Source organism: Polistes dominula, unplaced genomic scaffold (genome assembly GCF_049000335.1).
Source record: "Polistes dominula isolate Pdom_NZ unplaced genomic scaffold, Pdom_raw_medaka contig_25, whole genome shotgun sequence".
Taxonomy (NCBI): Eukaryota; Metazoa; Arthropoda; class Insecta; order Hymenoptera; family Vespidae; genus Polistes; species Polistes dominula.
The window spans coordinates 1554473-1575719 of NW_028301094.1; the positions used below are offsets into that span (position 1 = coordinate 1554473).

Here is a 21247-nt window from a genome sequence, read left to right on the forward strand (position 1 = left end):
GTACAACGATTATTTATTTTCCAAAAAAAAAAAAAAAAATAAGAAATATATTATTTTAAATAAATAAATGATTAAATAAATTCGTCATTTAATTTTTTTTTTTAAGATTATATAAATAATATTTTCAATTAAAAATTAATAGATTATTCTTTTTTTTTACCAGAAAAAAGTAATAATAAAAATAAAAAAAATAAACAATATTTCTCAACTTTGCATACATTTAATTATCATCTGATTTGTACAGTCGTTTTTATTCATTTAATACCATCAATTCTTAGAATTCTATTGTGCCATCTTGATAATCGTATTAGAATAAAATTTCTTTCTAATTCAAACTACGCTCATAGTCTTCCAACACTGTTAGGATAAATATATTCAGTGCGTGTGTGAACGGTACGGATGTTTCATATGTTGTTATTAAGAAAGAAAAATAAAAAATAATAGGACATTAATTTACAAAATAATATTGATTAAAAAAAAAAGGAACAAAAAAGTAAAAAAAAACAAAACAAAAAACAAAAACAAAGTAATATTTAAAACAATTATTTTGCACACATCATCATCCTGTTCTTCATAATTAAAAGAACAAAATCAATATTTATTAACGGATTTGTTTAAAAAAAAAAAAAAAAAAAAAAAACATTATTAAACAGAAATATATCCCTTCTTAAGTACAGTATGTGTGTAAGCAATATATGAACGAATTATGTATCATATATATATATATATATATATATATATATAATTCGGAATAGTAAATATAATAATGGAAGTATCCTATTCTTACTTGAAAATGTATTTTAATGTCATAAAGCATAAGAAGAGCATGTTATTGGCAGTACCTTTTTTCTTGATTAATTTCAATGTTTGCCATATAGAAAACATTTCTAAGAAAATTTCTCTAAGGATCATTAAGAGCAAGGACTATGGAAAATAATCAATCGCGCGTTTTAATAACACGAATTGACATTTTTTTTGTTTTTTTCGTTTTTTGTTTCACATTGAAGATTTTTATACAATTGATAATATTTATCGTTAATACATTTATTTTGTTTAATGATCAATTTAATTGTGAATTAATTATGTATTATCGTTGACGACGACGACATTTTTATTGTATCGTTAAATTTCAATTTTCTTTTTTTTTAGATTGATTGATTGATTGATTGATTGATTTATTTCTTTATTTATTTATTTAATATATTGTATAGAAAATGCAAAAATTCATAAAGAAGACAAAAATAATAATACTTTTGATCCTTGGTAAGCAATCGGCATTTGAAAACACGACTTTTCTCAAAGAATAGCACCTATCATATAAGGAACATATTTGTATATTTTTATAGTCGTGCCTACATTGTACTCGATCTTACAAGTTTTTTCATGCAAATATTTACGTTTATATATATATATATATATATATATATATATATATATAAGTTTTTCTATTTATCATATATATAACACCAAAGTTAATGTTGGTATTTAAGTAAATGTTCCATTTACTTCGATCTTACTTCGTCAAATTCGTGTGTATGTATATATGTATGTATGTGTGTGTGTGTGTGTGTGTGTGTGTAACGCGTGTATTATTATATTATTTATTATTATACGTGCCAAGTTACTTCGAAGTATTTCGTACTTTTTCTTTTTTCTTTTTCTTTGTATTTTTCTTCTTTTTTTCTTCTTTTTTTCTTTTTTCTTTTTTTTTTTTTTTCTTTTGATTTTTATATTAACTTACATAATACATTTAAAGGAAGCTTGATTACTATCAATATTATAAACTGGCACTAGATTTCAAATTGTTTGTTTTGTTTTGTTTTTCTTTTCGCATCAGTAATATCATAATTAAAAAAATCTGATCAAAGAGAAGCAAAACTTCTCCGAATCGTCATGAATTGATACAACTTTGTGTATGTATATAATATGTGTGTATATATATATATATATATCATTCACAAATGCAATTTGTGTTTCACATTTAGAGAAATCACAATAATTTGTAACTGACTCTTAAGAGTTCCACCAAGTCAATTTGAAATTGTTCCCATTACTCCATTTTGCAGAGAAACCGATTTTACTTGACTTAATCGTGTCTCTTAGATAGCGTAGTAGTGTGAAACAAATATCAAGATTGTTTCTCTCTTCTTTGTGAGAGAAGTATTTTGCAAGTAAATATATTATTTAAATCTGTCTCTGTCTTTCTGGAAATATATCAGCAATTCATCACAAAATAAGTTCTTCCAGTTCTTTAACTAACTCTGCTTCCTTTTTGATCTTTTCTAATTGATTGATTTCTAATTGTTTTCCTGCTGATAACTGTTCTTTCAATTTTGATATTTGGTCTAATTTCTAAAGTAACAAAAACAAACATACATTACAATCGAAATATATATTTATTCTCTCTCATTACTTTTTATTAGATTTCTTATAGATATAGATATAAATTACTTACGTTCTTAAGTTTCTTGATTTTCTTTTGTTTTTCAGGATCTTCCGTAAGATCTGAATCAGATGTAACAGCGTTACTTTGTATTTTTGATGAATTATTTGAGACCTGACCATTGGTAGTTGGATTACTTGTGTGAGACAATACCCCACTGCTAGTTGAGTTTACATTCGTTTGTAATTCCAACTCTTTTTTAGCTTTCTTTGCTTCGCGTTTCTTTTTAGCCTTTAATGCAGCTTTCGATGGATTAGCTGTAAATTTGTATATAATATTATTTATACAAACAAATAAAGAAACGAATAAAATTAAACAAGATTTTTTTTTTTCTTACAATCTGTAGTTGGTTTTATTCCAAACTCTTCATCATCGTGTAACTTGAAAGTTATAGTTTGTCCTCTAGCAGAAGGTGGTCTGTACACTTGTTTTGAAGCTGTATAAATATAACATTTGAAAATAAATAATTAATTCAAATATATATATATATATATATATTAATAAAATAATAATAAAATTACCTTGAGGTTGACTCGGTGCAATTCCTTCCACAGCTTTATAGCTAATCGGTTTTTCTTTAAATGTATCAGGTGGAAATGTTTGCCAAAGAACTTCCCATAATTCTTCTTGTTTATTCCATGGTCGTTCGTATAATAATGTTCCACTATAGTGCCATATCTTAAACCTATAATTATTAATAAAATACATTTTTTTTTTTCGTGGGGTTTTTGTGCCCGGGCCCCTTGCGGGGAAACACCTCTATCATCGTGGCGGTCCCGCGGGCAGCCCCGTCCACCATGCGAAGCGCAGCAGTCCGGTCGCCCCCAAGACCACCAGGTCGAATGTTGGCGGTGGTCCCAAGGACATCATTTCTGACGCCCGCGAGCCCAAAGCCACGACGACGAGGAGGCATGCGCTCTCCCTTGTTCGATATCAGAGAAAGGGGACTCAAACCCGCGAACTCCGGGTGGGAGTCGAGCGCTCTGCCGACTGAGCCATGCCGTGCTCCAATAAAATACATAACTATTAGCTTATTTAATGAATGAAACAATTATATTTAAATACCACTACTCACCCATTTCCCATTCGCAATCTAGGTGTCGTAGTAGCTGTCATAAAATGTTCACCATCTGGTGACCATTCTAATAAAGTAGTATCAGATGCAGAGATTTCAGCAATAAGTTTTCTATTAACAACATCCCACAGTTGAATAATACCAGAAAGGTTACCGAAACCAGCTAAGATCAGAAGTGCACTGTAGTTAAGGATAATATAATATAATAAAATAGTTCCTACTTTTTTACTAATCAATTCATTTCAATCTATAAAATAGAAATTCTTAAGTAAAAAAAAGGATATTATTTCCATGGGGATTATAATATATACTGTTCCTATGCAGTGCACCAAATTCAAATATTGGTTCACATTTAAGATTAAACAGTGTAGCTTTAGCAGGCATAAAACCATAAACAACACAGAATTCAGTATTTTTTGGAGACCATTGCACTGAATAAATAGGACCTTCTTTACCTGTATTCAAAATAAATTATATTTAATGAGAAATTGTTGTATGCATTAAACTTGTATGATTAATGATACAATAAACTCTATATAATATTTTAAATGTAACTCACTGAACATGACCATTGCAGTTTCACTTTTTGTATTAAGGTAATGTAAAGTTTGTTTTCCATAATAGGAAGATTTATCCATTTCCGTGCTGGTCATTAATAAAGCACTCGTTCCTTTTTGATTCCAATAAATATCTACCCTATCAGCCTAGTAATACAAAATTATGTTAATCTAAAACATTTTTACATCAGATACAATATAATAATCTCATGATATTACCTGGAAGAAACTTTTATTTGCCAAAGCTTGCGTTGATTGAAACTTTGGATACTGAAATAGTCTACCGAGCGAAGGTTGACCAGATTTTCCTAAAAAAAGAAAAAAAAAACTCAATTCATCTAAATGAATGATTTGAAATAAATGTAAACAATGGAAATCTAGATGATTGTTAAAATAAAACAATTCTAAATACAAAAATAAGAAATGAATCATAACATGAAAATTACTCTTGCTTGTATTAAAAATGAATTATATTGCTTGAATTTAATATATAACCTATGTATTAATGTTACATCAGCATGACATGAATTACCAGGCACATAGCAAAGGATGTGGTACGGAGCATTATTGGGCGCTATACTAAATTTAGCAACTGTTGCTATGTTTATCCTGTGTACAATTTTTTCAAAATTGGCATCTTCATAAAACATGACATCTGCACCCATCAATATTCCACAGATTTTCTCATCGCTTGACCATTGAGGCTCCCTAAGTGGATGCAACACAAATGAAGAAATTGCAAGTAAATATGAAATGTGAAATAATATATATCATCCTAAAGCAAATGTTTGTTTCTTTTCTTTTTTTTTTTTTTTTTTTATCATATGATAATGTACAACAATAATTTTAGCTAAACGTTATTACTGAAAGACGTACATATATTTTGCATATGATTTATGTAGGTTCGAACTTAAATAGTGGCAACTATTTTATTCACAATCGATACAAAAGAGTTACATGTTTGCACCTGTTACTGTCCTTCAAAGTAGTCACTAGCGTTGTTTAGAACCCGTTAGCAAAGTTCCAACCTTATTTAACCTATTTAAGTTCCAACCTACGTATATTACTCGTATAGCGCTATGCTACTAAGATAACAAAACAAAAGAAGTTCTAAAATTTTCGTAGCGATCGCTATTGAAGAAAATATATCGTTAAATGAAGATATATACCAAAATTATAAATGCAATGTATTATACGTCATGCTTAACAAAAATGTCTCTTTAACACGTTCGTCGCCCATCGTGATTCGATTGAATTTCTCGCGAAGACCAAATCTGACAATAGGTGCGTTACAAACGTAATGTCAGGATGACAGGAACCCCCTGGATCCATATCCGTTACCGATATATGACTGACGTGGCGAAGGACGTGTTAATACAAACGTTTTCTTGAAAAACTTATCTTAAAAATAGGTATACGATAATGAAAAAAAAAAAAGAAATACTAATTATACTATTATATGCATATCAAATGTTGAAAGACGTTGATACGTTACCAATCACTCTGTTTTTTTTGTACAAAACTCTTCACTAATTCATTAGTTTCAGTTTTCCATATGTGAAGATTAGGTGATCTTTGAGGATTGTTTAATGTTGCTGAAAATTCATTAAGAAATATTAAATATTGTAATTTAATAAAGAAATTGAGTAAAAGATATTTAAAATATTGTATAAAATACCAGTGTACGGTTCCCATGTCATAAAATATGTCCCCTTACTGGAGAATCGTATAGCACTAACTTTGGGCTTTTTAATTTCTGTGATAACTTTCCATGTGTTACACAGAACGATTTTAACACAAGTTCCATTGGTCCATGCGAAGTAACGTCCATCTGGACTAAATAACATAACCCTGCATAATTTACTATCATCTTTAGGAAATGTCGTCACTGGCTCGTAAGAAGGTGGCCCTTGCCCCAAACTGATACCAGTTGAACCTCGTACTAAAGTTTCAAATATTAATTAATATTTATTTATAATACTTATATATATATACACAGATATATTTAATATTAGAAACTATTTACAAATTTAATTAAACTCAATTATTATGTATATACTTTCAATGAATGAATTAGGTTAAACTAATGATACAGAAAGAAACTACTTAAAAATAGTTAAAAAAAAAGCAAGGTTATACATATGTAACTCGTATTCAATGCATTAGTAGATAAATGAAAATATTTCTAATATTTATTTGAAATAATAAATAAAAAAAAAGGAACAAATTCTTTCTCAGATGTCACATTTATCGTTAAAGATAATAAATAATAAAGATAATTGTCGTAGAATAATTTGAGTAAATTAATACCGCATGATGCATTTTGGAAGCATGAATTGCGAGATGTCGCGTAATTGAGAATGAAATAGAATAAATAATGCAAGTATATTATGAAAAAATAATCATTCTTAAATGATTAATTAAATGTTAATCATTTTAATTTGAATGAAATATGAATTATTATGAAAAACATTGAGAAATTGCTTACCAGCAACGCAGGGGACAGTTAACGCCATTTTACCTCCGTTACCATGTGGTATCATAATATCGAACATCGACACAACTCACGATTGTAAACGATTTATATTTGACTTTACAATCGATTTATATCTATTTTATTTTATTTTCTTTTTTTCCAATATATTTATATACTATTAATTCATTATTAACATAATTATTTTATAATAAATATATATATACATATATATATATGTGTGTGTGTATATCATTAAATACAATTACTCAATTGAATTAATTATTAATCAAATGAAATACTTATTTTGTAATTCTAAAACGTTATGATTCATGTTAATAATTGCAATATATTATATTAATCATAATGCAAAGTTCAAAAGTCATTTATTATGTTTATCAAATATTACACTTTGAAAAATCTTTATTATCTATGATTTTAATATTAACACATTTGTTTAATACGATAATTTATTATATTTATTTTTCATTTTTTTGTTTTTTTGATAATTTCAAACAATAAAATTATATATTACAGAATAATATAATTATTATTTGAAAAAACTTGTTTATTTTGATAAATTATCGATAAATCGAAAAACCATAGTTCTATGATTTCTTAATGAGTAATATTTTTCTAAAATGCATTTTTATCTATGCACTTTGATTTTAGAATTTATCTAATACTGATATGTAAGTGTGCAGAATGATACATCTAATAACAGGGCCGTATATATGGATGTTCAATGGCACAGGGCTCCCGTGCTATTGACAGAATACATGAATTACTAACTTTCACAAATTTTCTATTTTACACAGGGCTCTACAAAGTGTACAAACGTTCCTGGTCATAGTTCAGTGTGCATTTGTATGGGTATATATATATAGTATATACACATATTTTACAGCTGTAAATTGACACCTATATATCGTCGTCGTACTTAGGGTATGGCAAGTTCATGTTTTAGGTGAGTGTTGCTAAAACTCAGTGTTTATTAATTGTTTAATATCGTTTTACATTTGTTTTTTCATATATATATATATTTAATTAATCAATACACTGTCAGTTTTAAACTCTCTTCTTACTTAATACTCTCCACATTATATTTATCTGCACTTATTGAGGTTATATTTGTTATACTAGTGGTTTGTTAAATTAAAGTGTGTGAATTAACATTGCATTTTTATTATGTTTCATTACTCGTTAATATTTTAATTATATTATTAAGAAATAAAGTAGGTTTAATTATACATTAATCAAGTTTAAGTGTATTCAACAATTTAATGATATTTTAGTTCAATTTAGTAGGATGATATATTTGTTTCAATGTGTATGTTCATGATTTTATTTGTCACATTAAAAATGCAATTTTTTTTTTATGTGTTTACAGTAACGTGGACGAGTATGGCTTTGAACGACCTCAAAATTTTGATTATGAAACATACGAGGAATTTATGTCCGAATATCTTAAAGTTCTTGCAAAACGTGCCAAAAAATGGGCAGAAATCATTGGCGAAGGGAAATCCTTACAACGATGTATTATGATAAAAAGATATGTTCGCAAAGGTATTCCTGGAGAATACAGAGGCCAGGTAAATAATTTATTATCAAATTGATTTCATAGAAATGTAAAAAACTTGAATTATTAATTACTGTGTTATTTTTGATTAGGTATGGCTTTCTATTAGCGGTGGAGACGAGATGAAACATGCAGCACCAGATCTTTATGAAAAATTATTACAACCTCCGCACAATGCAGAAATTGCATCTGTTATTAAAACTGATCTACCACGAACATTTCCTGATAATATTTTTTTTAATAATACTGAAAATCAACAACACCAATTGTACAATATTTTGTTGGCATTCGCTCATCAAAATAAAACTGTGGGATATTGTCAAGTAAGTTTGTTAACTTGTATATTTCAATATAACAAAACAAAAAGAAATGTTAATTAATAATCTTACGTTTTTCTTTCATCAGGGTCTCAATTACATTGCAGGATTGCTTTTATTAGTAACTAAAAGTGAGGAAACAGCATTTTGGTTATTAAAAGTATTGATAGATAAGATTTTACCTGATTACTACACTCCAACGATGGATGGATTGCTTACTGATATTGATGTACTGGCAGAATTAGTTAGGTAAGATAAAAACATGAATTTATTTAAAGTCATTCAAATTCATAGTCATCATTCTTTCTAAATCCGAATAAGAATTTGTTTCTATGAATTGTATAAAACTAGACTATTGGCCAACACATTGGGATATTCTACATTTATAATCTCACTCTAGAATAAAAATGCCGGACATCTATCAACATGTAACAAATTTAGGATTACCCTGGCCGGTGATTACAACTAAATGGTTCGTGTGTTTATTTGCTGAAGTTTTACCAATTGAGGTAAGAATACAAATTTTCTTTTTATTAAATATATCTTTCATTTTGAATAATAAACAAATCATCATTTAATTATTTATAATTTTGCAGACAACATTACGTATATGGGATTGTTTATTTTATGAAGGTACGAAAATAATATTTCGTGTAGCATTGACTCTCATCAAACGAAACAAAGATAATTTATTAGCTTGTCAAGATTTTACTTTATTGGCTGAATGTTTTAAAGAAATTACGAAAGATAGTATTGTTTTACAATGTCATGATTTTATGCAGGTAAGATATTTATTTTGTTTTTCTAAATATTTATGTCAATATAATTATACGAATTGTATATATTAATTAATTAATTTATTTGTAAATTTTCTTTAGAGTATTTTTAAAGTACCTGGGTCACTGCCTGGTAGCACAATAATCAAATTACGAACAAAAGTTACACAACAACGAATGGAACAAAAAGATAATAAGTTAAGACGATAGTATCTAGAAAAGGATACTTCAATATCCACCGAAATAATCTAGTCCTTTAATTCATGTTTCAAAATTAATATAATAAAAGTAAACTTGTATTATTATTATTATTTTAATATAAGCACTTAGTAATGTTGTAAATATAAATTCAAAATTATAGTATATTATAAGATTGCATTGTAATATATAGTTTGAATTGATTGATTTTTTGATCGAAGATTTAAATTATTTTATTTTCAAACAATTATGATAAACAACAAGAACGTATGATATATATTATGCAATACAAATAATCATACAACACGTATGGTCTACAATTTTGTAGTTTCTTTCATTTTATATTATCATTTATTTTACAGTTGTAATTAGACATATAAATATATATTCTAAGAATTATCAATTTTTATTATATATACTTTATCTCTTAAATGTATATAATGTTTAATTGTAATGTAACCTCGCTATGAATGTACAATATGAAGAATTTATTTAATAGACATTAAATTATTTGTAATACATAGTTTATATTTCTACAAGTAATATATACACGCTGAAATTTTGTCTTGGTTTTTTTTTCTTTTTTTCTTTTTTTTTTTCAAAAGAAAATTTTGCTAATATAATTTACAAAATTATATTAAAAATTATTTCTCTAATAAATCTTTAGCCTCATTGATCTTTGCTGCAATATAAGGAGAACCACCACGATCAGGATGATTAACGGACATTATTTTTTTAAAATTTTCTTTAACTTTTGCTTTACTTGCAGTCGTTGGAACTCCTAATATCAAACTAGCTTCTCGTTTGGTCATCTTTGATTCAAAACCGCCTTTATAATATCTGCTGTTTGCTAATGCCTAACATAAAAAATCAAAACATACAATGTAGCAAACTAAATTAAATTCATTCTTATATGATATGAGTGAAAATAAAGAAATCATTAAATAAATACTTGAGAATTCAATTTGGGCATATTTTTCATAGCTTCAGCCATGGTTTGTGATAAAACTGGCATTTTTCTAAGCACATAACGTCCAGCATAACCTACAGCAGCTATGCTTAAACCTGCTACTATCATCGAAGTAGCCTGAAATAATATATTAACCATTAATATAAACAAAATTGAAAACAAAGTAAATTGTAAATGTACAGAATATTTTAATCTACATTTTTAACTTTGTTTTTTAATTTGGAATCATTCCCTGCTTGATTGTATCACTAGTTACAGTTATATTTAATTAATAAATTAATTAAGTAATTAATTTTAATATAAATTTAGGTTATAAATTATCTGATAGCTATAGAAAAAATAATTTCTATTTAATTATTTAAAAATTACTATTATTATTATTATTATTATTAGTAAGAAGTATTTATTTCATTAGTTATTTTTTCACTATTACAATATATGAAATTATTACACAATGTTGCAACAGATAAATTTCACTTTAAAACTATAAATACAATGCACAAACCTAACCTATACGTCAGAATGAATTTTTTGAAATTCTTATAAAAAATAATAATAAATGATTTTTATATATACGTAATTATTTAAATGAATAAAAAATTGATATTTTTTATACAGAAAACATGTTCAATTTCGAAGAAATATATAAAAATACGTCATTAATACCTTTGTTTCTTAACATCATGTGATCATCAAAGTTAAATTTTATTTAATAACTTTAGGAATGTATATTGTCAATTGATAATCGAATAAATAAATAATAATACAAATGTTAATTGTGTATTCAACTAAACTTTTTTTTATTATTCTTACCATTTTACTAAAGATTTAGAAACAAGGTGGACCTTGTCACGATCTAGGATTTCGTTCATTCGTAATTTGCGGTCGAACTGACCTGGCCACCTGGTTTAATTTCACGGAACTAACTTATCTCAGTCAGTGAAGCCAGATAGTAGAATATTTTTACCCCTTCCCTCGAGCCCAGCACGCCTCGCACACAACGGATTGTTACGTGTCGGTGTGTCGGGAAACCGAAAGAAGCCGACGGAAGCCGAGGTTAGTTGCGCGACAAGGAGAAATAGTACCCCCACCACGCGCCGCGGAGAAATACATGGACACAATCATATTTGAACAATGTGTAAAACAATATGGTGGTGGGGGTATTATTTCTCCTCTGTCGCGCAGCTATCTCGGCTTCCCTCGGCTTTTTTCGGTTCTCCGACACACCGACACGTAAATTTTGTTGTGTGCGAGGTGTGCTGGGCTCGAGAGAAGGGGTAAAAATGTTCCGCGATCTGGCTTCACTGATCTCAGTTAATAGTTATTATTACCATTGACAGAGGGAAGCACTTGTTAAATAATCGATTACTGTTTATTTATAAGAAAATCGATAGTTCGATCTTTTTTTTTTGAAAATGTCAATTTATAAACAATTGGTCGAATGAAAAAATTCAAAAGAATTGTTAATAAAAAAAAATAATAATAATTTTTTATGTAATTAAATTATCTTTATAGTTAACAAATACTTAAATATTTGGGATATAACATAAAAATATATTCGTTGTAATTGTAATATTTATAAAAAAAAATGAAAGAAATGAATGAAAAGTTTAATTAATTTTTTAAACAAAGTTATAATTGAATAATTTATATTGTATTTTATATATTAATTTAATTTGTTATTTTGTTCGACAATATTAAATTTAATATCGGTATGACAAATATGAAGAAGTTAAATATTATACAAGGGTTGAACTTATTCTCTTACTTTTTTAATTATAAATATAATTATAAATAAAATAATAAATTCTTATTTAATTAATTTTTTTGTTTATTATCTTAACATATGTACTATTGCTTTAAGGAATCCTATATTTTTTAGAATAATAATAATAATAATAATAATAATAAAAGAATATTCGATATTTACACGATTCTTGCGTAAAGATAATAAAAAAAAAGTTATGGAAAAATATTACACAATCGTGCGTATCGCATGATAGAAAAATATTAAAATGTAAAAAATAAAAAAAGAAAAAAATATATTACGATTTACTATCATATAATTATTTATATAATAATAATCTTCATTATTATTTATATATTATGTTTATTTAATGACAAATTAAAACGCGTGTATTTTCTGTTTTCATTTAAAATTCTATTAGAATAAAATATTTTGATTCGTGTTTAATCGAAACACTTAAAAACTATAATTAATCGTTCGAATTTCCAACGATCAAGGTTTAAATTTTAAAATATAATAATTCGTTTACGAAAAATTTAAATAAGTGAAAGGAAAGAAATATGACATTTAAAAATTGATCAAATTATCCAATGAATCTCAGTTTTTACTTTTGAAGAATGACGATGAAGATCCTCGTAATTTTCACCATGAAAATAAGATGTGTTTAGCCATGACGATAAAAGTGAATAAGAGGAAGGAGATGAGTAACGAAAAGAGAGAAGTGATGATAGAAAGAGAATGAGAAAGAGAAAGAGAAAAACAATTGCGTAACTAAAACAGAGTTGGAGATCTAAATTTTAACTCGCATTTTGTCGCAAGAGCAGCTGCTAGTTTGAGAGTCTTCCCTTTTAAAAGTTTATCTTTACTTATATATATATATATATGTATATAATACATAAGCAGAGTCATTGTGGCAAAGAACGCAGATGGAGAACATGGTATATTCGGATGAAAAAATAAAGAATAAGAAGAAAAGGCACCAAGGTGCAAAGAGAAGTCTCCTGGGTGGACGACCAAATATATTTATAGTCACAAGCAACTTTGCTCTTTTACATATATATATTTATCTACATTTTGTTATATATATATATATATATATATATATATATATATATATATATATATAATGCATGTATGTTAATAATCTGAATACGCGTTTCGTATTTATGTAAATAAGTAAATTTCGTATGAATGTATTTATGTATATAAATTAATTATATTTTTTTTCAAGAGTTGAATCATTGGCTTATTTATTTATGCCAGATGGATGATTAAGCAACTGTACTATAGACAAAATATATTTGAATATTTCACATACAAACACACATTCTGTAAAAATTGTATAAATTAATTCTAGTATTACGAGAATTTTATAGATGTTAAATTGTTCTTCAAAATTCGTAGGTTAAATTAGAATCAAACAAATATATATTAAAATTATTTGTAATATTTCTGACACGTTTTATTTTTTAAATATTAATATATTAATTCGTCATTTTATTTCATCATTATTTATTTATATTATTATATTCATTTATTCGTGTTATCATATTCATAATGATAATTATCATTAGTTTGCAATGATATTTTTTTTTTGTTATCTAGTAAATTGTAGATTTTAAAGAGAAATACGATGAATTATCCTTTGACAAGATAATTTTTTCAAATATTTTTTTATAAACTATATCGTGTTATCGCTTATCGTGAATATTTACTCTGTGATATTTAACTCTATAAATCCGTCCATGTGTTTTCTGTAAATAACCTTACGAAAAAGTGTAATAAAATAATTTCTCGTTAAACATCAAAATTGATGAGAAAAATTAAACGAGATCTTTCTATTAATAATTTAATTGTTCGTATATATACATACTGTCACAAATAATCGTTCTAAAATTAATTATAAATAATTGTTTATCAAATCAAAATGTTTAATAATTAATAACTAACCAAACAAGTAATACATTTTCAATCAAATCTTAATTAAATTATAATAAAAATAAAAAAAATATTTCGAATATAACAAACTCTAAAATATACATATATATTTATATTTTAAATGTAAACTCAAATTCAAAGCAATCCTTTTTTCTTTTTAATTCCAAGAATAAGGATGAGTAGTAAGTTTTAGCTACAAACATTCTTTTGATTTTCTTGTATGTACAGTGCTGTCCTCTACGATCTAGTTTTCTAGTTCATATCTATTGGATTGTTCGGAAAGTAATTTCGTTTTTTCCCGATAGAGGATTTATTTGTATTTTTTTTTTTTGTTTGCACCCAACTTTACACTTAAGCTGTAAAATCATTGTATGTTTTGAGAGCTGATACAGCAAGGTTTGTTTGTGAAAAAGTTCAATTAATTCTATACAGTAGTTTTTGGTTAATGCCCAACACGTCACAAAAATGATCCATTTTTGAAACGCATTATTACTGGAGACGTAAAATGGGTTGTATATAACAATGTCAAACGCAAGAGATCATGGAACAAAAAAAATGAACCGATTCAAAGCATTTCGAAAGCTAATATCCATTTAAAAAAGGTGATGCTGTCTGTTTGGTGGGATTTTAAAGGAATCGTTTTTTTTTTGAGCTTTTACCGAATAACACAACAATTAATTCAGAAGACTACTGTCATCAGTTGGACAAACTGAATGATGCACTTCAACAGAAAAGGCCAGAAATTATCAACAGAAAACATGTAGTGTTTCACCAAGCGAGACCTCATACAAGTTTGATCATTCGCCAAAAACTTTTACAGTTTGAATGGGATACAATGCCACACACGCCATATTCTTCAGATCTGGCACCCTCGGATTATTATTTGTTTCGGTCAGTGCAACATTTTTTAGACAATAAAACTTTCACTTCAAATGACGAGGTCAAAAACAACCTCGATCAGTTTTTTGCCAGCAAAGATCAAACATTTTATGAGCGTGGAATTATGCTACTACCAGAAATATGGCAAAAGGTATTGGACCAGAATGGCCAATATATAATTGAATAAAATATTTATTCATTATACGAAAAATTGTCTTTCCTTTTCACAAAAAAAAAAAACGCAATTACTTTCCGAACAACCCAATAATATCGAAAGGAAGCAACAAAGTAACAAATCCTATAGAGTATTGGGTTGTTCGGAAAGTAATTTCGTTTTTTCCTAACAAATAACAACACGTGTGATCAATGAGAGGTTAAATTTATCAAATTCAACTGTTTATGCCCACTCGAAAGGCTTAGGTTTAACTTCAAAGCAAAAATTGTCCGAACACAACCCAATATAACTAACAGCTATCAGTAAAACCTTTCGTTACAATACAAATTTAATATTTAAAATAATATTCTATTCGTTAATTTTGTGTTAATCGGATGGAAAATGTCAATGTGTTTAATTCAGCAACCCAAATACAGAACTTTGTAATAATTAATTTTCTAATTATCTTAACCGAACTTGACAAATATAAAGATGAACAATATAAAGGGACAAAATTTATTATTATTATTATTATTATTATTGTTATTGTTTCTGTTGTTTCATATTTAAATGTAATTTGATGTTGTATTACAATTGATCAATTGATATCGCTAATCTTCATACAACGTAATTCAAAATGTGACTATTTTAATTAGCTTAAATCAAGATTAATTCGACTTATTCAAGTAAAGATGAACAATACAAGCATTATTATCATTATTATTATTATTTGATATTATCGTATTGTAATTGGTCAAATTGGCGTTGCGTTTCAATGAAGCACGATGCAATTAATAATGAATTTACGTTTGACCCATTTACTTGATGTAACGAGTATTTACTGAACGTTGTTTAAACATAAATCAATATCTATCGATAGGAGGAATCGATACAAACACAATTCGGAAGTGGATAATAATCGATTGTTCCATACAAATGAAACTATGATTAATTCAAAATGAAATACTTAAGTTAGAAGAATATCTTACAAGAAATTAATCAAGTACATATAACAATGTCTTATATAAACAATATTATAAGATACAAGTAAGTCAAAGTACTTCAAAAAAAAAAAAATAATAAAATAAAAAAAAAATGAAATTAATTATAAGCAAATATAATCCCAAATGAACCCTTTTGATATTTATGAACAAACTCTCGTTGAAAAGTATCAAATATACGTGCAATCGATAACACGGTGCTTCTTTCAAGCGCTTCCCTTTAACTTTTTCAATGCCGACTTCTTATTCGAGAACAATGGATGATGCATGCAAAAAAAAAAAAGAAAAAAAAATATCATGAAAAGCTTCGAACGGTATATATAAGTAAGTATGAGTATAACATGTAATACATATTTGTACGTATGTACGGAATATGTGTTCTCCAATTGTGTGTTGAACTAAAAATTAGAAATTAGAACAAACAAACAACAGCAACAAAAAATACAAATCAATCGAATGAAATGAAATGAAATGAAACGATATTGGTACCAGATACGTTTTACTATTATTATTATTATTATTACTATACTATTATATTGCTACTATTACTACTACGTGTATAAACTTTCACGCGAAACAATCAGTTGGTAGCAAATTAGCGTGACCCTTCCCTCCTTCCTTCCTTCCTACCCTCTTATACCCATCTTCGGCATATTCGTGTTATCGTGTTTTAAAAGTTTGTTCTAACTTGATCATCGTCTAACATCTAAGCCACGCAACCATCGCAATATATACACGGTGCATTTATAACCTCGCTCACCGAGCGATTAAATTTCGTAACCGACTCGTTTAGTGAGTTTCTCGACGACACTGCAACAACTCTCATTCTCTCTCTTTCTATCTATCTTTCCTTCCTTCCCTCTCTCTCTCTCTCTCTCACTCACTCGCTCTCTCTCTCACTCACTCGCTCTCTCTCTCTCTGTGTGTGTCTTTTTCCTTCCTCTTCTATCTCTCTCATTCTTCTCCCTCTCTCTCTCTCACACACACCATTTACCCCACCAATCCCACGAGGAACAGAACATGTAATATTCATACTTACATTTTTCATGAATGTTATACGCTCACGTTTATATAGTTTTTCTTTTTTTTATCATACGTTTATCTTACTCTTTTTTCTTTTCCTTTTTTTTTTTTTTAACTCCATAAAACAGAACTTTTATCAATTATATGTTTATTTTACATCATATAGTATAGTACATGACATATATATATTATCAGGGGCATATGTTGGAATCTATGTGTAAGTTTTAAAAGGTTATTTTCTTTTTTTGTGTGTTAACTACAAGAAAATGCAAAAGCTTTATTTGGTTAATTATTTTGAAAAAATATACCGACAATAATTATGTCTAATGGTTTCCTATATATATATATATATATGTACATGTACATACATTTATTTGTTTAAGGTCGCATCATTTTAATGAAACGAATTCAATTGAATTGAATAAGAATTTAATTAGATAATTGATTGCAACTTTTGTTAAACACTCATTCGAGAAAATGACTGACTTTTTATGTAAATCGTTAATCCTTGAAATCTAAATTTATTGTAGTACGTTATTTCATCATTTCCATAAATCGATTTTAATCTGTTTGGGCTTGCTTTGAACTATACAATCCCTCGTGTTTTACAATATATATATATATATATATATATATATATATATATATATATATATATATGCGTGTGTGTTAGTTCAAACATTAGTTCCGTACATTTGAAACTTTTGTGTAGTTTGCAATCGTACTCCCACTATCTCTCTAAATATAATTATCTATTGAAAAGAAAAATATACATTAGGTTAGACATTATTTGATATTCTTTTATAAAACATGAAAATATACTTCTTTATTTATGAAATAAAATACATACCGGTAGATCGTTTTAATATTTTATCTTAACAGTTTTTCCCGCACGTGTTTTTCATTCGGACATATGCATATTCAAACTAATGAGCTGACGATTAACCTTTGTATATGTTTATTAAACCTGTATTATATATGTGGGACGAGCGTCTCCATGCCAAACTTATTGGGCATTCGTGGGAAGGATTGGTCGGTGGGCCCTGGATAGCTCAATTGGTGTTAAAGGAGCAGTCGCCCGAAAAGCGAAAGATCCGTGGTGTTCGAATCCCGGTCCAGTCAGTTTCAGCGGTCCAATTTTTTTCACGAATCCCACACGTGGGGGCTCAGCCGGGATGGAGGATCTGCTTCGTAACACGTTTCACAGTTTTAATCTTAGTGAGAAAAAAATTAAAGACGAAGAAAGACGAAAGTTGAAAGTTGGTGGTGAAGGACGCCACAAAAAAGAGGAGATATAAAGTTGGGTGGTATTAACATTCGGGGTCGAATGTTGTTAAAAGGGGGTGGAATATGGGACGAGCGCGCATCCATGCCAAACTTATTGGGCATTCGTGGGAAGGATTGGTCGGTGGGCCCTGGATAGGCTCAATTGGTTAAAAAGAGCCAGTCGCCCGGAAAGCGAAAGATCCGTGGTGTTCGAATCCCGGTCCAGTCAGTTTCAACGGTCCAATTTTTTTCACGAATCCCACATATATATACGATGTATACATATATACAATTATAAAAAAGATAATACATTAAACAATGTTGATTAGCCAATTGTTATAAATAATTCATAATAAAGAATCCACAAGCTTGGTAATTAAGTATTAATTGATTATTATTTACATATAACATTGTATTGGGTTTTCCAGAAAGTTTGTGCTAATTGTCGGTAGATGGCACAAAATTTGTCTCCTGACAAAAAAAACCTGAAAAGTTTTGGGAAGCGAAATTTTGTAATTGACACTTTCAGATGAAAAAGAATTTGATAATTATCAAAGTTATGTGTTATGTTTTATCATTATTGAAATTCGTATCTCAAAACTATTGTTTATATTTGTTAATTAATTAACAAAATATCTCGAAAAATTTGACTGTACAAGAAATGAATTTTTTTTTGTAACTCGTGCTGAAAAGATTTTTTTTTTTCTATTTTTATTATAAATCATTTTTGATCGTTTGCTAATGAAAATAAATTTTATTCTTTTTTTTTTTATATAACAAATTGTAAGAAAATTAGATCAGCAAGGTTTCTCGATAAAAAGTAGAATACTTTAGCAACGTATATCTAACGAAACTATCGATCGTTTATTTCTTTTTTTTTATTGCGAGTTCTTGAACGATGTAAATAAATTCCATAAATATGTATAGACTATCTGATATAATTAATTATATAATATAATATTCATGTGATAATGTTTTCGTTATATGAATAAAAAGAATGAACCGTAAAGTTAGTTTCATATTCTTGGAATAATAAATACATACATACATACATACACATTTTGATTACTTTTCCATTTTCTTTTTTCACAAATATGATTCACGAATTATTATTCGTGATTACACATAAGATGACTAATTTATTCATTATATTTATGAACAAGATTTTTCTATTGCATGATCCCATACAAAATTTCATTATCTTGAAGTAGTAACTATGTACATAAAAATCAGTTATTTCTAATGTTTTTTTTCTTTTTTTTTTTTAGTAAAATGATTCATGCTTACATGCATTTAAATGTTAATCGAATTTACTAGAATAATAATAATAATAATAATAATAATAATAATAATTGTGAAATAAATGTTACAAAGAGAGAAAATTGCATTGTCAATTGATTTAATAATCATTCCCATTTATTCGATAATTATTCGTATGCGCGTAGATTTTAAAGTAATAAAATAATCAAATAAATGTTCTTCTTTATGAGATGATATATATTCTGGTAAGAAATAATAGAAATGGATAAATGTGTTTTGAATGCTTTTATCCGTGATGATATACATTCCTTAGTAGAATATAAATATCAATGAGTTATTATGATGCTTGACATATTCTATGCTCGGCACATAGTAGTAGTATCTTATTTTAAAACTATGAACATTGCAATTATTCTCGATATTTCCTTCCATTAATTAGATAAAACAAGGATCATCTTTTTTTTTTTTTTTTTAGTAAGATTCAATCATCTTAAATATAAATATAAAAATTCAAATTTCCAAACAGCGTATATAATATTTAATTAATTAATATTATTCTGTATAGATGTGATTATTAAAATTGTATATATATATATATACATATAATATTTACATGCGCATACAAATAACAAAATGGATACAATTTATACAGTTTTCCTTTGTTAATACCATTGATATTTCAATTATAATGCTTTTTAAAAGTAATCTCATAAATTTACATTAAAAATATATTATATACAAATATAAGAAATATATATATTAAATATAGTTTTTTCATTAATGATAATTTTAATTCTCTCGACAAAATTTCCTACAAGTTCTGCGCACGCGGGAATTCAAAAAAAAATAAAAAAAATAAAAAAAGAAATAGTCCTATGTTTCGTCACTCGATGGTGAGTATAAAATTGAATTCAACTTTATACTTTTACTTTCGTACGATGATATTGTGAATCTTTCGTGTGCCTTTTTTTCTTTTTTTTTTTTTATACAAACAATAACAACAAAAATTGCATTGGTAGAGTCCTTGTAGAGTTGGTTGGAACAATGTCGTGGAAATATCGATCGGGTTGGTTTAATTCACATGCAAAATGTTCCTTAAAATACACAAATAGTTGACATTTGCATATATATATATCTAAAATATTTTATGTTAGCTAGTTTTGGCAAACATTTCAAAGAGACAAGAGACAAGGTTGACTTCAAATTATGCAAATAACATATATATATATATATATATAAATACATATACCTTGAACGATTTATTAATCAGAAAGTTTCGCACTCCTCATTTAAAAGAAAATTATTCAAATAAAACAATCTAAATATATGAAAATGTAATTCCTATTGAAAGTTAACCTACATAGATCAAATATAAATTCGAAGGGGGTATGAAATTAGACGTATATTGTATAAACGAGAAACGTACAAACATAGCAAGACATGTTTCTCAAGGAACGTAGGAGAAGGAAGATAGTTAGAGAGAGAGAGAGAATGAAAGAGACAGAAAATACACCATAGTGTATTCAGAAAGGAATAAGACAAATATATGAACATAAGGAGAGAGAGAGAGAGAGAAGGGTGAAGAGGGATA

The 21247-nt window shown here is 27.2% G+C and overlaps 3 protein-coding genes and 1 long non-coding RNA gene across 6 annotated transcripts; 1 reads left to right on the plus strand and 3 right to left on the minus strand.

Annotated features, from left to right (window-relative positions):
• Window positions 1–1152: 1152 nt before the first annotated feature.
• Window positions 1153–6713, minus strand: eIF2A (eukaryotic translation initiation factor 2A). Its single transcript, XM_015333890.2, has 12 exons — window positions 6564–6713; window positions 5754–6017; window positions 5571–5670; window positions 4608–4783; window positions 4295–4383; window positions 4078–4222; window positions 3803–3973; window positions 3519–3693; window positions 2965–3128; window positions 2781–2879; window positions 2456–2700; window positions 1153–2352 (listed from the first exon to the last, which is right to left on the minus strand). Exons 1-12 carry the CDS (start codon window positions 6628–6630, stop codon window positions 2227–2229), a joined length of 1821 nt encoding a protein of 606 aa, XP_015189376.2. The 5' UTR covers window positions 6631–6713; the 3' UTR covers window positions 1153–2226.
• A 643-nt stretch (window positions 6714–7356) lies between these two features.
• LOC107073288 (growth hormone-regulated TBC protein 1-A) lies at window positions 7357–9646 on the plus strand. Its single transcript, XM_015333877.2, has 7 exons — window positions 7357–7515; window positions 7939–8140; window positions 8220–8450; window positions 8533–8693; window positions 8845–8953; window positions 9041–9226; window positions 9323–9646. The coding sequence occupies exons 1-7, from the start codon at window positions 7496–7498 to the stop codon at window positions 9428–9430; spliced, it is 1017 nt and encodes a 338-aa protein (XP_015189363.1). The 5' UTR covers window positions 7357–7495; the 3' UTR covers window positions 9431–9646.
• Window positions 9647–9733: 87 nt separating this feature from the next.
• Window positions 9734–11358, minus strand: LOC107073289 (mitochondrial import inner membrane translocase subunit TIM14). 3 transcript variants are annotated; one of them, XM_015333878.2, is made up of 3 exons: window positions 11202–11358; window positions 10371–10505; window positions 9734–10275 (listed from the first exon to the last, which is right to left on the minus strand). In XM_015333878.2, exons 1-3 carry the CDS (start codon window positions 11202–11204, stop codon window positions 10063–10065), a joined length of 351 nt encoding a protein of 116 aa, XP_015189364.1. In that variant the 5' UTR covers window positions 11205–11358; the 3' UTR covers window positions 9734–10062. The 3 variants fall into 3 exon arrangements, with proteins under 3 accessions (XP_015189364.1, XP_015189367.1, XP_015189365.1); XM_015333881.2 differs by lacking the exon at window positions 11202–11358 and adding an exon at window positions 11055–11193; XM_015333879.2 differs by lacking the exon at window positions 11202–11358 and adding an exon at window positions 10586–10736.
• Window positions 11359–13235: 1877 nt separating this feature from the next.
• Window positions 13236–21132, minus strand: LOC149031197 (uncharacterized). Its single transcript, XR_016177876.1, has 2 exons — window positions 17981–21132; window positions 13236–17882 (listed from the first exon to the last, which is right to left on the minus strand). It is a non-coding gene; the product is annotated as an uncharacterized LOC149031197 (long non-coding RNA).
• Window positions 21133–21247: the final 115 nt, after the last annotated feature.

Coding starts and splice junctions, on each gene's coding strand:
- eIF2A (XM_015333890.2), bottom strand. CDS start 6,630: ATGTTCGATATTATGATACCACATGGTAACGGAGGTAAAATGGCGTTA. Junction 5,671..5,753: donor GACATGGGAACCGTACACTG/GTATTTTATACA, acceptor ATGAATTTTCAG/CAACATTAAACAATCCTCAA. Junction 4,784..5,570: donor CAAAAAAAACAGAGTGATTG/GTAACGTATCAA, acceptor GCATCCACTTAG/GGAGCCTCAATGGTCAAGCG.
- LOC107073288 (XM_015333877.2), top strand. CDS start 7,496: ATGGCAAGTTCATGTTTTAG. Junction 8,141..8,219: donor CTGGAGAATACAGAGGCCAG/GTAAATAATTTA, acceptor ATTTTTGATTAG/GTATGGCTTTCTATTAGCGG. Junction 8,694..8,844: donor GTACTGGCAGAATTAGTTAG/GTAAGATAAAAA, acceptor ATCTCACTCTAG/AATAAAAATGCCGGACATCT.
- LOC107073289 (XM_015333878.2), bottom strand. Junction 10,276..10,370: donor TGCCCAAATTGAATTCTCAA/GTATTTATTTAA, acceptor TTTTTATGTTAG/GCATTAGCAAACAGCAGATA.